At 38.1% G+C, this 18265-nt stretch overlaps 1 protein-coding gene across 2 annotated transcripts; it reads right to left on the bottom strand.

The window, feature by feature from the left end:
* Positions 1 to 1636: 1636 nt before the first annotated feature.
* On the bottom strand, positions 1637 to 17500 carry fam204a (family with sequence similarity 204 member A). 2 transcript variants are annotated; one of them, XM_080449222.1, is made up of 7 exons: positions 17153 to 17500; positions 16158 to 16239; positions 15766 to 15799; positions 15189 to 15291; positions 13366 to 13455; positions 2767 to 2876; positions 1637 to 2305 (listed from the first exon to the last, which is right to left on the bottom strand). In XM_080449222.1, exons 1-7 carry the CDS (start codon positions 17378 to 17380, stop codon positions 2254 to 2256), a joined length of 699 nt encoding a protein of 232 aa, XP_080305348.1. In that variant the 5' UTR covers positions 17381 to 17500; the 3' UTR covers positions 1637 to 2253. The 2 variants fall into 2 exon arrangements, with proteins under 2 accessions (XP_080305348.1, XP_080305349.1); XM_080449223.1 differs by having other exon boundaries at positions 15766 to 15796.
* Positions 17501 to 18265: the final 765 nt, after the last annotated feature.

Genomic DNA, 18265 nt, shown 5'->3' with positions numbered 1-18265 from the left:
AGTTTGCAAAATCATTTTCAATTTCAAAGTCAGCCTACTAAGATTGTCTCAGCAAGATGTTGAAAATCTTGTCCATGCATTTATCTTCAGCCAACTTGACTACTGTAATGGTGTCTTTACACGTCTCAAGTTGTGGTTTATTCAGAATGCTGCAGCTCGATTCTTCACTAAGTCCAAGAAACAACGTTGCAATCGTCTGTGTGAAGGAGGTGACGTTTCTACATTTTCTTGACTGTCTTCTGAAAAAGGTTTTGCTTGGATGGGGATCAGTTATGCCTATGCTTTCATGAAACTTATATTTAAACCCACAAGATGGCTCCTCGTCATGGTTGAGAGCTATTACTTGCTCATGTGTGACTCCTACTTATTACTTGTGGTTATACAGTAGTAGCTGCAAGACAGTTTACAACAACAAACAAATAAACAGTAGTAGTGGTGCTACTTGTTTGGAGTGTGCCTTTCATTCGATTTAACCACATAAACCATATACTTACAGTTGACCATGGTCCCCCAGGGGTTTATACTTTGTGCCCTCATTTTTTCCATTTACACCAAATCTCTTCGCGAAAATAGCCGATCTACTGTACAAGTTCACAATGCGTTGGTGTTACGATGCGTTGTGAGCTTCTAGATCTTCTATTTTCGCAGAATATTCGCCTATTCGCCTATTTTTGCCAAATGTTTGCCTATAATGACATGCCCAGAAAAGGGACACTGTGTTTAAGTTGTTTTAATGAGAAGTCAGTATTAATATGATGGACTATGAGCTTTCAAATATGATGAGCTTTGTCCAGAAACATACATAACACAATTTCTTTACGTCTTCATGTCATTGTCATGCTTTTACAGTAGCGCCTCTCCAGTGCAAGACATGCCCAACTACAGTACATGGTGTACAGAAAGTGCTTGTTGGAGCTCTTCTGGCACTGTCCATTTGTGGACATACTACCAAAATAGAGAAATCCAACACAAGGCACTATCTCGGCACTGACAGATCGCCACTGTGAGAACTGCAGGACCTGGACGAGTCAGGCTCAGGCTTGTTTGTTTTAGTTGCGTGCAGGGTTGCGCACGGTAAATAGCCAATCTACAAGCTCACAATGTGTCGCGCTGCAACGCATTGTGAACTTGTAGATCGGCTATTTTCGGTATAAATCGGGCATCAACCCCTCATAAGCAGTAGCACCCCCCCCCCTCTACCCCCTGCTAAGGCAGACAACATTGGAGACACTGAAAGGGAGAGCTCATCATATGATTAACAGTCAGTGTAGGCTTGGTTAGAAACATTGTATGCCTCTTGTTTGGGCTAGGGAACAATAGCATCTCTCTCACAGGATGGGCGAGGGCCAACAGCAAAGCCTCCTCCGTTTCATGTCTCACACGTTCCCCCGCTCACTCAACTTTTCAGTTTACGACCGCTCACAACAGTTTACAGCAGCCAAAAACGTTTCATTTTGTTCTTGCTAAATCCTATCGCACATTATCCTGTACATTGCATTAGTCCACTAATCTTGCCTTTCTCTTCCTCTGAAGAAGAAAGGAGTGCCTTCGTGATTAACCCACTTTACAGCAATAAATAAACGCATCATCCAGTAATGTACACCAGATTTAATTTGAAGGAAAAAGGCCAGAACGCTCAAATCACAGAAATGTAATGAAAAATAATACACAATGCTGCCACCAATGGGGTGCCTTCAGAATTAATTTGAACGTTCTGTAATTTATTTTCCCTTATACTCGCTGGCTTTTCACAGCCTAATCATGTGACTTTTTAACCACCACAATATCGTCACTGTCGGGTGGAAACCTCGTATGTCCAAAAACTTTACTTTTCAGGAAATGGAAAGAAGAGTCTGTGTTCCAATGGATCGAATGTAGTCGGAAGCTCTTAATAATACTTTTCATTGGTTCAATATTCATAAAACCCACAGACACACCTAACCACATTCACTTTTTGTTTCAAAAAATAACAAAAATAGCAGATCTACAAGCTCACAATGTTCTTTGAGCTTGTAAATCTGCTATTTTCACCACTTTTGCATGACACTCTAGTAGGGAATTCATTTATATGAAATATGAAATTTGGAGGTTTCTGCCCGACAGTGACGATAACGCTGGTGTGAACTGCTGAAAAACATACCTGAAGTAAAGTACATGAACATTCTGCCTGCTACAGTAATAATAACTCAAACGTAATTGTATAACTCAAATTCTAATTCAAACTCCCAGCAATCTTCTGTTCCTCTGCGTTTGTTACATGTAACCCATGTTGCTTTTGGTTTCCCACCTCCTTTTAGCTTCAAACCTGAAAGACAGAAAATGTGCGCTGTAAAATCTCAAAATGGTTTGAAAGTTAAAGGGGCGTGATATTATTTGGTTAAATTAAGTGGTAAAGGGTGATGCAAAGGGTGTTTTCCAGTGGTATGGAGCGTGCCATGTGTCGTGTTTTTCTAGCGGTTTCATCCAATCAGGAGAGAGAGCAAGTGAAATTGGACATGAGGAAACAGAAAGAATTAGCAAACAAAATTGTAACTGGAACACTATAGAATTAGAGCTGGTGAATGATCTTTGTGGGGTTCTTTTTGGATAAAATGTGGTACCGACCTGAATTTTATTTTCTGTTTACTAAAGAGCTGAAGAGATGGGGAGACCCCTGTTACTGAACAAACACTCACAACAATGATTACAGTCTGGCCACCATGCGGTTGTCTTATGGTACAGTATAGCTAACTAACACTAGCATAAGGACAAAACATCATACCGTACCCCCAAGTAATTTGGTTCTTCCGTTTTTGGGCTGCCCGTGAAGCTTCCTCTTCCTGTTTATGCTCAACGTAGTCACGGCAATCAGCTGCTTGTGCAATTTTCACGCCCAACTATTGAGAGGGAGACAAAGACAAGTCCCATAATGATTAGAGAATGTAATGCCTAATTTATAATCGGTCATACGTGTCCCGTACCAAAAATAGTAACAAGTATCACGTGTCACAATGTTATGCGTTGTGAGATTGTAGATCGGATATTTTTTTACGCTGGACAGCTTCGTATGACTAATTATAAATCAGACTTAATGAGACTAATAATTAGTCTCTCTGGCAGGTAAAAACTCTGTTCTAAAACTTCAGTCCTGGAGCTGTAGTTTTTCATTTAGAATTTATGGTTAAGATATATGCTACTTCAAATGAATCAACAAATAAATAAATAAAACCTTTCTTCCCCCTTTCAGATTGATTTGCAGAAGAAGTATGCTGCTTTTTTCAGCTACTGTTTCAGTTTCGATTGTTCTAATAATTTAATAACCCATGCTCGACGTTTTCAGGTCAGGCATGAAATCATCCACAGAAAGGAGCGACGTTCTATAAGTCTTCCTGGGACCGTTAAAAGTAGACCGTAACATTGTTCAATTAAGTACAGGGCTGTAGCCATATACAACAGAACATGTACTATACAACTCATTATATTCAAAAATAAAATGAAATATAAAACACAGTATACTGTATACAGTGGGTTTTGAGAGGCTATATCAGGATCAAATGCATTCACAGTAGCAGATTAAAAAATATATATTTAAATCTGCTAAAAAAACTCACAATCATCCTATGAACACACACACATGTCCATGCACGTGCGCGCACACACACATACACCTTGTATATGCAGTGGACACACTTTTGGCTAAAGCATTTACAAGCACAATTTCGCTCAGTCTCAGCTAGTGGGATTGGCTTTCACGTGTATATAATCTAGGTTGCTTTGTGTGTGTGCTGTAATTTAAGGGGAAGCTAAAATGTAAGACTTGCTTTTTTATTTCTCCTGCTCAATGTTCTCTTTCTTTGCCTTTGGTTTCATTTATCTATGTATTTGTTATTGTTTGTTGATGCATAATGTGCTAATAAAATAAAAACTAAAACAAAACCAATGTACAGTAACCTACTTCCCCTTTCTTTTTCCCCTTTAAAAAAACCCCTTGTTACTGGGGCCCTTTTCCCCCAGTCAGCAGTTGTGTAAATTAGACTTTCCGTTTTGGAATACTGCAGGCAGTCCCTGAAATCAGAAGTGAAGAGAATGACCGTGACTGCAAGAGGCAAACATTCAAATCCCAGGGAGGACATGTGTGTATTGTGGAACAGAATAATCCGAATCACCCCAGTCACACAGAAGCACGGGAAACAAAGGGAAAAATCCTGCCTCCTCTGTCACTCCTGAGATAGGTTTATTATTCAACCAAAGGCAAACTTTGATAAACAACTTGGAACAATTTCACCAAACCTTCTGGTAATTCTCTGTAATATTCAAAGTACAATCAGGGGAAAGAAAGTCTTAAGGTAATGAAGAAATGTGCCACCATTGCGCCACTTGGAGAAAAAAAAGACCTGCTGGGAAAAAAATGTTTCAATTATAATTAAGTGGGATAAACTTTATTAGAAAGACTGAAACTAAAATATCTCCTAATGCATGCTGGGATTAAGCAGGTCAGAGCGAGCAGGCAGGAAAAATTAAACTCTAAAGGCTTTTTATCACCATATTTCAGGAACCAAGGGTGTAAAATGTTCTAATTTGGGATACATTAAAAGCCATAAAGGTCTTTCAAAAAGATTAATGGTACTTTGCTTGGATTTAAGATAAGGGCTTCAGCTGGCTGCAAGTGCTGGGCTCTGGCAGGGCCCTCAAGGCATTCATCTATACAGTCACTTGGAAGATTTGTGAAAAGCGTCTGCATAACCTGAAGCGAACTATGACAGTTTTCTAATTCCTTGTCGTTTTATAGGTTTTAAAGTCCATAAATTATGTTTTCCAGTCAAGTGTTGGAGGAGAACAAAGTTACGATCTGTGATTGCTATTATGCGTTTCCAGTAGATTTGTTGGCAGATAAAGCACGTTTAACTCTTGAGTGTACAAATGGAACCAAATGTAAGTGTCTAGTTGGATGATTTGGTGCCATTTGTACACTCAATAATATTTACAAATGGATCAATTAACATTGAGGATTTTATAGTGTAGGTCCTTCACTAAATGCTTTTGAATGATTGGGATGCATGCTGTGTTTTATTTAATTGTTGATACATCTCAGGATAGGTCCTGCTTTCCAGATTTAAAAAAAATTAAATCAGTGTTTGATATGCTTTGTTCTGAGAGACTAAATTAAATGAAACTGTGAGATGCTAAATGGCTTCTTTTGGAGATTTACACCCATAGATTTAGCTTTTTTCCCCCTACACGAGGATTACCCACATTAACCTGCACTCCTGTGGGGCGCATTTGAAATGCAAAGGTCTTGAAAACACGCCTTCTATAACATTCCAAAAAAAACTAAATTAAAACCCACTACCCACACTCCCCCTCCCCAACACACCACACCCCCGTTTCCGCTTTCCTTTAAATTCACTACAGAACAGTTACTATATTTAAAGCATTAAAAAGGTTTTAAATTTGTTCTCTTTTTTTGTATCAGTTTAGTCAACAATCCCTGATTGTCTTTGCTGGGGCTCAACATTAATGTCAACCAAGTTACCTAGGAGACAGACCAGATCAAAGAAGAAAAAAAGAAAAAAGAAAAGCACCCTCAAATGTCTGATTAATCAAGCCTGCAAACAGCTTATTTCTTTTAGCCTGCATGCAAGTATGAAAATGAGATTCCGAGAGCAGTACATTGTGGAGATTTGTTCATTCTTATCTGAACAAAGCCAGCGGCAGCTTATTTCATGGATCACTGGCGCTGTCAGCGCTGTGGTACCAAGCAGGTGACAGCTCCTCTTTCTGTGGCGAGAACAAAATTAGCAAAAAGTCGGCACAAATTAGCCTCTCATATTTTCAGTAATATGACATTATTTTTCATTTACTTTTTGATCCACTTTTCAGGATTTCTCCCCCCCCCCCCCCCCCCACTCCCCCTCCCCTTTGCATGCATCTTAGTGCCAAATCCTTTCACATCAGAAGCTGGGGGGGGGGGGGGGGGTTAGAATGTGCAGCAAGAATGAAAATACAAAGCTGGCTGCAAGACGCAAAACCTCCTGCATGCTTTGTTTAAAGCGCCCATGAAAGACTGTTTTTCCTATAGTACGCGTACATTAATATACAATACTATGTCCATCACAACCAATTCTCCTGCGTTGTTGGTTTTCTCCCTTTCTCTCTTAAATCTGTCCTGTACGTCATCCTGTTAAAGACAAGGTTTATTCATGGGATTAATACTATGACCTCTGGATGATTTGAAGGCATAAAATTCTTTGTGCACAATGCTCGCACTGCAGCGGCAGCTTAGGGCCACTAGGAGGGTTAAGTCAATAGTACCGTGTTGGGGTCGTCATGGAGATTCAAGTGGACTCCCAAACACGGGGCCTCAATACAACACTTCAAGCACAGGGTCTATGTAAGCCATGTAGAAGATAAACCAAGTCCATATTAATAACAATCGCAAACACTGGATTTATTTGTGTTTCAGTTCCATCGCATATTTTCTTAGGTGTATCGTCACTCAAAGAAGCCTTCTAAAGCCTTTTACATTCTATAAGCAGTGCCATTTTCACAGTGACTTATACAAAAGAAAAATACTGTCATTTAAACAACAGTAGCTCCAAAAAGACAATAGTTCAATGAAAAATGAGGGAAATTATGTCTGCATATGGATAAAGTATTAAAGCTCCCATTAACGATACAAAATAAATGATGGCTTTAAGAAAGAAATGGCCTTAAACCCATTCATAAATTTCCCATCCAGGGAAGCCTCTTCCAATTAAAACGTGTGAGAGGTGGATTAACAAGGGCTATATGGCTTTGCTTCGCTGAATCACCTCCCCGAGCTGCTCCACTGCATTTGACGTGTAAACGATTAATGACCGGCCTAATTCCCTTATCACTCTACCTTAATGCCTAAATAATGTGGCCTTAGTCAACTTTGGAAAGCAGGGCTATATAAGAAAGGAATGAATATCAGATTAGGCAGCTCACGTGTAATTTCAGTGTAATTTCTAAGAATTGAGCTGTAGACGAAAGCAAAATGAGGTTTCTGGCTGTAAAGTCTCAAACGGTGGACTCAGAAATATACAGAATGGGCTGCAGATCTCGTTCAATCAACACTACTCGTGATATCCCCCAAGAAGAAAGTAAACACTTCTCGATCTGCTTTTGTTTTTCTTGCCTGTTGCATACTGTAGCATTATTGAAAGCAATACTATGATGCAAAGATTAAATATTTATATTAATATCAATTTCATATTAGATATTGTAAAAAATAGTGCGGCACTAGCATACCATATGACCATCACCATATCACCTTGTGTGCATGGTATTTTACTGTAAAGGGTAGTGGGCAAGTGGCTTTAGTTTGAGAGGAATTTACAACAGATCACATCTCATTGAAATTCAAACACTATGAATGTATCAATACCCATATAGTCGATGATCTATAGTACAGTATATGTACTATTGGTATCCCAAGTACATGTTATTAAAACATATCATACATTAATATTACTACATCCTCATACTATTCTCCTAATAGATTATCAGACTTTCATGGTGGCAGCCATAAGTGGTTTATGTAATCTTGCCACCACTTTGACAAACAGCATTACATGGCATGCAAAAAGACAGCCACTCCAGGGAAGACACAGCAGAACAGCCAGTAGTATAATGCATGTCTCTATTTTCTCTTCTTATAATCTGATGCAAGATACACATGACTGTCATCTTTAGGGACTAGGGGGGAAAAAATCTGAAAGTTCGCCTGCTTTGTGCACATTCCATTATCTTGCCTCTTCTGAGTAGGGTAGGCTTATTAGCAAGCTTTGAACTCACACTTACAGTAATATGCCATCAACAGTTTTATAAGCTAATTAGAAAAAACAGTTTAATTAATGAGTGACTGGCAATAAAATGGCAATCATGAAAAAAGAATCCAAGGGTGCTAAGCTTCCACTACCACCAATTAAGGCCTAATTACAAACAAATTATATATGTGTTTTGCTGTGGGCTTTAATTTAAGAAAAAATGGCTTTAATTAAAAGAGAAAACATGCTAATTAATTAAACAGCACACAAATCTACATAGAAAAGTATGCTTTGTCTATCAAGTAATTAATGAAATACAATAATCCAAATGAGATTCGCAGGCATTTGATAAAAGCTTAGTACCCATTTCAAAATCCATTTCAAAATTAATGGGCGAACATTTAATGTGAGTCATCCAGAGATACAATAAAAGTTCATTCAGTGATAAATTGCTTAGGCTGAAGGAAAAATGAACAAAGAGGAGAGTTTCCCTAAACTACTCTACAGCCGCCTAGGGGGCCTTGCAGGGTAGAGTCAGCCTCATATTCTGATGCGGGGCGGGGAAACCAAAAATCTGATAAGGCATACTTTCCACAAAGGCAATGCTCATTAATTTTTTGATTACAAACATGGGCATGGCAGGCAAAGGTGGTGAGAAGAAAAAGGGGTGAAATAACATAAATAACATGAAATACTCTTAGTTAAGCTCTTTGTCTCAACTAACCCACCATGTCTCCTCAAACAAAGCATGGCGGGCCACCTTTGTTTCACAGTATTTAAGCAAGGCTTTCCAAAGGGTATATTTCAAGGACAGAGTTGCTTTCTTTTCAGTAGCTTCTAATTTAAATCCGAGCTGAAGTCTAATGAGGGGTATTATAACCTGCATGTTGTGGACTCTGGAACCATGGCGAATGGCCCTAAAGACAAATATAGTAATATGCTTAATTGTGCGTACTGTGCAAAATATTAAGAGTGCATACTATTTCCTCAATAAAGACTGTCCATATGAATTCGGGCAAAAGTGCTTGGTAGTTACTGATTCACATGAAGTGATAACTTACCGGTACTGTACTATGTATCATTCAGGGTATGAAGTCATGACCAAAGTCTTAAGTGCCATTGAATGGGATATTGGAGAAGATGCCAGACATCCCTAGCAGATTTGAATTTGTCAAGAGAATAGCAATTCTGTTGGGTTTTTCATTGCAAACAGGTTGTCATGTGTATGATAGATAGTCCAATACCCAAATGACCTCGAGTCCATTGGAATCAAGGGGTTAAAAATGATTCATTGATGAAAGAGGGCAAGGGAAGTTGACATCATTTCACAGAGCAACAAATGGTAATTCAACTGACCGAACAATGCAGTTAATTGGTATCGAAAGACTCATGAAAAAATGCACGTCTTGTACCTCATGAGTAGGGTATGATAGCTGACAACCTAAAGCAGCAATATACTGTGTGAGGACATTACCCTTTATGCATACGTCTTCAGTCTTACAAAGTAAAACATTGTATTTTTCAATTTATTTTCACGCTGTTTATTATTATTCATTACCCAATTTTTTTGTCATTTCCCATTCCCCCAGTGTACTGCACCCCCCTGTCACTGCCACCCCTCCCTGTTGGCCTGCAGGATGGTGCAGATGCCCACCTGTCTCCTCCAATACACAATGCTGTCACCAGCTGCTTCTTTTCACCTGACAGAAAGGAGTTCCTATAGGAGAGTGTAACGTACATGGTGGTTCACACCATCTCCTCCATATCCCCTTCCCGCTGAGTTACCGGAGTTAATTTAAGCGGTCGGACAAGCCATATAGGCAACACTGCAGGGAATTGATCCTGGGGCGTCCGTGGTGATGGGCGAGTGTTTTACCCCTAGTCTACGCCACCCGATTGCCCCCCAGGGAGTTATTTGTTGTAAGGGAGATGCTAACATGACAACAAGGTTGGACAGGTGGGCGTGATTATTTAAGTACAGTAGCAATGTGTAGTCAGTGTATAAGTCTTCATGATTTACAAAGGCATTATGCTGTATGTTTTACTGTATCTTGATTGATTCTTGCATAAACAATAATTCAAGTCATGATGACAGCGCAAATCAGTGAAATCACCCTATAGGTCATCCTACAAAGGGTGCAATTTTGTAATTTGGGGTATTGATGGGTAGTCTTTGAAACACACACAGATATTTGGGGACGTGGCTGAGTCTGGCGTTGTCTTGTACAGTAGGTGCAAACAACACAGGTATCAGCATTGAGTTTGTGAGATGGATCGTATAAAGTGATATATTTTATGTAATAGCACAAACCTATGGCCTAAGTATCGCAGTGCAGGGACCTACAACATGAACAATTAGGACAATTTGTTTTTCAAGCTCCCAAGCCACAAAAAGGAGCCATATTCACACAAGCACCTTTGTTTGCACCTCCCAACACACTCACGTGACATCGATTTCCTTCCCCTATTCGCCTGTACTAGGACATGACGTCACTGTAGCTAAAATAATCTGCTTTTAATTTCACTGTGATTTCACTGTCTCAATTTCAGTACAGCAACAGCTCTTCTGGATGCTATCAAGTCTCCTAAGGGGGGGGCAAGCTGGTTATATATAGTAGTCATTTAATGTTATGCTAATTACTAAAATTAATTAGTCCATACTGCAACTCATAGCAGTGTAACATAAATTGGAATAATCAAAGAATGACCTCCCAGTCATTGTAATTGGAGGGCTTGTACAATTTAATCTTTTGAACTAAGAATGTAAATGTACTTCAGGAGCCAGAAGTTATTTCTAATCATTTTGAGACTTCCACATTTTATGAGAAACAACACACAACAAACTTTAACTACTGAGAAAGCTTACAAAACACAATTTTATGAGCAAAGAAGCCCCATCTGTATAGCGGTTTCCTAACATCCATGTGGTATATAAAACAAATATAGGATGCTGTGCCTCAGCAAGATATGCACTACATGAACAATATCCACTTTAACATGAATAATATGGGATTGCTTCACATCATCTTTTCCTAAAACTTTCACCCAAACTTAAAAGTGGAGCATGGTATTTTAAAACAACGGAAAATATTAAAAAATTGCAGTAAGAAGTAAATCTCAAAGCAACCTGAAATATCCAAGCAATGTGTATTAGGAGTTCCACAGATGAAAGACGTACATATCAGAAGTTGTAACAATTCTTCAAAAAAGGTTTTACCAATTGGTTTAATGTTGAGATTAAAAACAAGAAAGTAAAGCAGTGGAACTCATTAATTGATTTCAGAAAGCAGAAATAAACATTTTGGTATTATAAAGGAGGATTCTCACAGCAAGCGTTCTATCTTCTTCCATTTCCTTTTGGTTTGAGAAGATAAGCACTAAACTGTTAGATTTAGGATGAAAATACATTGAAACATTGCCCTCAAATAAGCACCAGGGTTTTGCCTAACAAACTATGCCTAAAGGGACAAACATGCCTCTTTAGTTCTTCACAGCTGTCAAATGCTTTTACATTTTTGCTAAGAAAACCTGTTTCCATTCTTCCAGTAAAAAGCCTGCCACAATCATGTCTTGTTGTTATGACCGTAAACAAATTAAACATCCAAACCATTCCATACCAAATGAGCCACTCAATTATAACCTTGAAATTGAATCTGGCCACAGTGGGGATTATTGATCCTCTAAATGTTTGTCACAGTGCTCCTGTCAAAAGTGAACAGGAATGTACTAGTAAACAAACATTTTGGTCTCTTAAATGCTAGCGAACGCCTCAAGCACAACTAATATCATTCAAGATAAGCCTAAACACTGTTCAAAAGTGATTCAATGCTCAGTTTCTTACAAATTCCCTGGCTTTTACTCACCAGGTTGTAAAAAGTACATTTAGTAGACCAATCACCTCTCATTGCCTTTTGGATGAATCAGCCTATTTTGTACTCACAGGAAATGGGTTACAACTTGGAATCATCAGGGGTTTGGGATTTGAAAATGGCCATTTCACCACCCTTGTGAAGTTAAGTTATCACCGCTAAACAATGAAATATGGCTGCCAGACTGCTGTCAAGTCCCATCAAGTTCCTGGCAAGATTCAAGGCAGGTTGACACAGAGACAAGAACCTCAGCTAAGTCTGCCCCAATCCACCTGCACAATAAGAGGCTTTCTCAAACTACAGTACAGTTGCTGCTTTTCCAGCGACAGGCAAGTACTTATAATTGAACTTCCAATATTTGACCACTTTGCAGCTGGTAAAAGTACTGCATGAAGGACTGACACACTATTGCACTGGTTTAACCTAGCAAATACTGGACCATCATTCACTTTACAAATTGTTACTATCGGGTAGATTCTGTGTGTGTGTGCGTGTGCGTGTGCGTGTGCGAGTGCGTGTGCGTGTGTGTGTGTGTACTGTATATATAAAAACCTTTTTTTTCCATAAACTAATGCCCTATTTTATACTTTGCTGTATGGCAGTGTCACGCGATAGTAGGGAAAATAGTTGGATCTACAATCTCATAACATCATCGCCTATAGTATAATGACATGCCTAAACAGGGATGCCAGGTTGAAAGTGGTTAAGTCTGTCTGTGGGTTTTATAAATATTTAACTGAAGAGCTTATGACTAAATAATAACTAAATTGGAGCCATTGGAACACACATTGTTTTTGTTTTTCTATTTCCTGAAAAGTAACAGTTATATGGGTATGGATATAAAAGCCATCAGTCTCCTTGAACTGTATACAGTATGAAGCGCATGCTCTGGAATCTCTTTATGGACGCTCATTTCCTACAATTCCAGAATGATTCTGATTCTAAACTGTGTTTATTTGAACCATTCAAGCATTAGGATGTTCAAGAGAATTAATACATGTTATTCAAATTGTGGGCTAAATGTTACAAAGAATAAGAAACCAATTTAAATGAAGTAAATACAAGACTGAAACATCTGTGCATGTGCATTCTGAAATGCTTGGTTCACTCTGCAGAGTTGCATAAATGTTTTGAGTGGGATTAGAATTATAAAGTTCAAAAGAATGAATCTTGTGATTTTCATTACATTGTCATATCTACAATTCTGTTGTGGTCCATCATCTCATAGAACAAAGAAGGGTAGTTTTGACTGTAGTGTATGGTGATTCACCCCCCACTTGAAGAAGCGGCACTACAGACGTATGTCTTTTTAACCACAATTATGTGTATGTGTATGGACTACATTTTCTGCTAAATTAGTTTCAAACCACTTGATCCTTGGTGCCTGCCAAGGCGGTTGGTTACAAAACTTCAGGCACTGCATTTAGGGACATGTACACTTCAAAGGTATGAAACTCTTACCTGCAGAAAGATTTAGCAGTGGGCTTGAAAGCAATGTACCCTTCATTAAAAAGCAGAGCCAAAAGTCCTTTCGACATTGCAGCACTTCAAAACTAAGGGGAGGGCTTTCCATTAACTCAATGTAAAAGGGCTGCAGGACTCAATAGTGGGTGTCTGTGTGTGTGTTTTTGTTCCTCTATGTCTTTGCAGGAGAAATGGCCACGGATCCATTAGGCTGATTTGTCACAGCGGGAGCACCCCAAAGATCTCTTATCAGCAGTACGTACCTCTCGAGTGGCGAGCCTGTCGCTCATCTCCTCCGCCTTTGCTATGTCCCCTTCAGCGATGGCACTCTCTATGCTCTCTTCTAGGCCGGACTGCAGAAGAGGAAAAAGATTGAGTTTTTTTTTCTCTCTCTCCCTCTCTTTTTTTCAGACACGGGGTAGAGGGGGAAAAAAATCAAAGAGTTACTTCAAAAGTCTCCAGGGCCTTATTTTTAATATGATTGCTATTACTACAAATATGTAGATTTCTCTTCACAAATGAAAACCTTTTTGATTGGATATTAGTGGGGAAATCTTAGAAATGCTACAGGAGATTACCAAACATAAATGTGACTCTTTAATTACACATTTCCATTACAGGCCTAAGCGGAGTGGGTGCAAACATGCCCCTGGCTACAATGATGGGACTATCTGAGGAAGCAGAGTACAAAATAATGTCTCCTTCCCCAAAATTGTATCATGCTAGAAACATACAGTAGCAAAGAAAAGGGCTTTAATTATTGTGACACTCTTCTGATGTCTTCTTTCTTGTTTGTAGACCTCTATTAACTTCTAAAACAGCACAATGTCACATGTCTAAAAATGCATACAAAGGAATCATACTAAAGCTTGGAAGATACACTGTACATTATTATGACCGTTGCATTGTTTTGTTTTTTTACACGTAACACGTTAAAGTAAGACACAAACAGACATGACCATCATTACTTACCACCAATATTATTTTCTACAATGTCCCTTGAACTAGTTTGAAATAAAACTTACTGTATAACTAAAAGTAAAATGAAAAGGCTATCTCCCAGCAACTACAGTATAGCTTTTTTGCAACTGATAGCATGTGAAAGGCTTTTGAGTATTTAATATTACATATTAATTACACAAAAAAGAATCTGAGCGTTGAATGTCTTCTCATTATGTTGACATGACAAGTTCTGTTTCATTCAGCTTGTTAATCATTTCTTTATCCATTCAAAGTTCAAAATGAAGGCAAAATCAGCAGAAAACTCAATTTAATGGTTCTTTGAGATACTTTGAGCTCAACATAATAATCCAAATAACTATTAAAAGGATTTGCAATTGAATTATGAACATTTCCCAATGAGCTGTTCAGCAAAATTTGCAGATGTTTTGCTTCATGGGCATTTTTAAATGTGTTATTCATCTATTTAAAAATATATATACATATAGTTTAAGTGGAACTTAAGTTCATGGTACATTTCTATTTAAGATCAAATACTTCTCCATAGTTAATTTGACACCTGCCCATGTATTATGTCCCAGATTCAACCAAAGAAACAACCATTAATAAAATACAGGATATAGCCAATCTACAAACTCACAACATGAAACATTGCAATGCATTGTGACATTTGCTATATATATGCTGTGTGTGGGCATAATGTTTATTTTATTAAAACATTTTAATGATGATTTTAGCCAATTTTGCTCCAAATATGGATGCCAGGTTGAAAGTGTTTAAACAAGGGAAGTTGTCATTATCAGTGTTTTGAGTAAGAAATGACTCGCAAGATGCTCACCTCCTTGTCAGAAAATACTTCCATCTTACTTTAATTTTAGCCCTACTGCAGAGGACAGAAGAATCATCTTAATCGAATCACTAAATGTAGCTTAACAGAATCCTTCATATTCTTACTAGTGTCTGCCTGTCTGGTTGAGCTACCCAAAGGATTCAGATAATCCACCTGTCATATGAAATAAAACAATGACAGGGTGTATGGGCAATGAAATATTAAAGATCTTAATGTGTTTGTAATAGCTACAGTACCATAGTGATGGAAAGGTTTGAAGGCAGGTGTCTTTGTTACCTTGGGAGGGGGTTTGCTACACGCAGGGGGCTGAAATCTATCATTTACACCAAAATACTGCTTAAGCTCATCCCAGGGTTTCTCAGGCTCAGCTTGATTCTCTCTGTTAAGAGAAGAAAAGAATCATGACAAATGTATGTAAGTGCGTTAATTATATTCTTAATTCTTTTTACCAGCAATATGACAAAAAAATGATCGATAATTGCTTTAAAAAAAAAGTATAATCAATTACTAATCGATCCCTATTTTGGGCATGCAATGCAATGTGTTTTGAGCTTGTATATCATCTATTTCACTACTTTTGCACCGTTGTGCGATTAAGTACTGTACACAAGAACGCTGAAGTTGTTAATCAATGTCAAAAATAAAAAAAATAAAAAAATGTACACGCTTCTCGATTATTTGAAAAAGTAGTCGATTAAATAATCGCTAAGGAAATATTAGATAGTTGCAGCTCTACACTAATATATATCACAGTTATGCACCTACAGTACAGTACAGTACAGTACCAGCTGTAAATGTGAACTTCTGTAATTGCACTGTTCAATCAATCTGGCTGTAAAGGCATCTTATTTACCTTTCTTCTGTTGAATCCTTGTTAATGGTTCCTGCTGAATAACACAATATAAATCAATCACATAATGTGGAAAAACACAACACGACAGCATGACATGCATCTTTTACCAGAGAGGTAAAACCAGTTAACATGCTGGTCTGAGGCTGGCCTTATGATTACTATACAGCTAATGGGCTGGCCTGTGGCTCTAAGGGCAATAATACATTTCTCTTCATCCTACTTGTATACAAAATTACTTAAATTCCTGGATCAAAGTCAGTTTTCAATAACTATTACACAACTATAGTAGTGTAAGGCGACTCTGTGGTACAGCATGCTCCAGTCTACTGTATTATAGTGTGCTAAACATATTATCAAGGGTTTGTAAATGTCCTTTGTAAAATCAAAGAGACCTTTCTTATGTCTTCTTCGTCTTTTTCTGAAGTCCTTTGTTTCCTTGATCTCATTTTTCTTCTTCTGCAGCTCTTTAAATTTCTGTGCACACACACACACACGCACACATGCACACACACACACATTGAGCATCAAAATATGGAATTCCCTTTTTGCTTTGCAGGGGGGGGTGCAGCCGTCTCGAAATGTTATCTTATAGACAGAGTGACCACTGGTACACTTCCAAAAATGTCACCGTGGGATGTGGGATGGAGATAGGTTAATCAACACGACACAGTATGCTACTACTGTTACAAGCCTTGGATCAAGACTATCATATATGTATTTTATCGAGTCTGACTTTTACTTTCAATTTCAAAATCGATAAAATACATCTATGATAGTCTTGATCCAAGGCTATACTGTTACAACAATTTGAACCAATTCAAGTGCAGCTCCCTGAATGGCATTTTGGAAAGAATACTCACATTTTTTACTTAAGTAAAAGTATCAATACTGCAATGTAGAAATACTCTGCTACAAGTAAAAGTCAGGAATTCAAAATTGACTTGAGTGAAAGTACAAAAGTATTGGTATCAAAATGTACTTAAAGTAAAAGTACTCATTATGCAGAAATGTCCCATTTCAAGTTTTCAAAATGTATCGAAATCTTTTGAAAATAGCAGATAAGCTCACTATGCGTCGCGATGTGAGCTTGTAGATCGGCTATTTTCAACTAGCCAAAATGTATATAGGACTGAAGTGGTTACTGTTTATATTTTGTAATAATAATCAAAATCTGCAAAGTAACTATAGTAACTAAAGTTTTTAAATAATTCTAGTGGAGTACAATATTACAATATTTTCCTCTGAGATGTAGTAAAAGTAAAAGTACTGAACATTGGAAATACTCCAGTAAAGTAAAAAAGAAATACCTCAAAACTGTACTTATAAGTACAGTACTTGAGTAAATGTACTTCGTTACTTTACAGCACTGCATTTTGCAACAACATACTTGCCACGTTTCCTGGGAAATCCCAGGCAAGCTGGATTCATGATCTTGGACAGTGTGGAGAGTGTGAGAGGAGTCTGGACCACTGTTGTTGTTATCATCATCATTATTATTAATAGTCCCAGCATCTCTCAACTTCTCCTTGTCCTCTGTGTTGTTGTGATCAGCCTCCTCGTCATCTGAGCTCAGATCAGCTTCTGTAAAGCCCTTGGGCAGGAGTCCACAGTACATAGTATGCGCTTTAGGAGGAGCTTATAATAATTATTTGATGACTGTTTTATGAAATGAATAGAAAAAGCTACACAAAGCGGTCGATGTGTTTATGTTTTTACACCACATAGAGAATGAGCATACACATTTCCGGGGTAAACAGTGTGACGTTACAAATAACACAGTACCGATTGGTCGAACACTGGCTCGCACTTCAGCCCTGAAACATGACTGTCATATCATGACAGTCATGGATGAACTTCTACCTGGTGTTTGCACTTTCTCTATTTATAACCCGTACATCTACATATACGTTCAAATTTCAAATATAAAGTGCTAAACCCATGGCCACAGATGTTGCAATTATGTACGGTTTCTCAGAAGTAGCCGTATATTCCGTCTTGTTCAATAAAAATAAATTTAATCCGATTGGTGGCCATTTTCTATTTTTTTCCAAACACGCGACCTTATTGGTTGGGAGGTGTATTGCACTCTGATAGATGATAACTCCATGAGAAAATGGCCACCAATCAAATTAAAATGCTTTTTATTGAACAATATGGAAGATACGGGTATTTTTGAGAACCCGTACATAATTGTAACATTTATGGCCATATATTAAGCACTTTATATTTGAAATTTTCACTTTTTCCATTTATGGCCTGTATATCTACCTAAACGTTCAAACACCAGGTTGAAGTTCATCCATGACCATGACGGTCGTGACAGACGACCGTCGTGTATCCATGGCTAGGTCGCTCTTTAGCTTAACAACCAATCACAAATGTACTCAGAACAGAAGAGTAGTGCGACTAGAACATGAGACGAAAGCTCCTATTGGCTGTGATCGATGTATACGCACTCATATCTGCGTGCCGAAAATAGCAGATCTGCAAGCTCACAACG

The sequence above is a fragment of the Gymnoscopelus braueri genome (assembly GCF_963280865.1).
Source record: "Gymnoscopelus braueri genome assembly, chromosome: 14".
NCBI lineage: Eukaryota > Metazoa > Chordata > Actinopteri > Myctophiformes > Myctophidae > Gymnoscopelus > Gymnoscopelus braueri.
Note: the sequence above shows the minus strand (reverse complement) of the source record. Positions and strands in the feature narration are given on the sequence as shown.

What these genes read in the sequence shown, in the direction of transcription:
- fam204a (XM_080449222.1), bottom strand. Translation starts at nt 17,380, where the DNA reads ATGTACTGTGGACTCCTGCCCAAGGGCTTTACAGAAGCTGATCTGAGC. An exon ending in GTAGCAAACCCCCTCCCAAG is followed by an intron (nt 13,456 to 15,188) that starts GTAACAAAGACA and finishes CCTCTTCTGCAG; the next exon opens with TCCGGCCTAGAAGAGAGCAT. An exon ending in ACAGGCTCGCCACTCGAGAG is followed by an intron (nt 2,877 to 13,365) that starts GTACGTACTGCT and finishes CCCTCTCAATAG; the next exon opens with TTGGGCGTGAAAATTGCACA.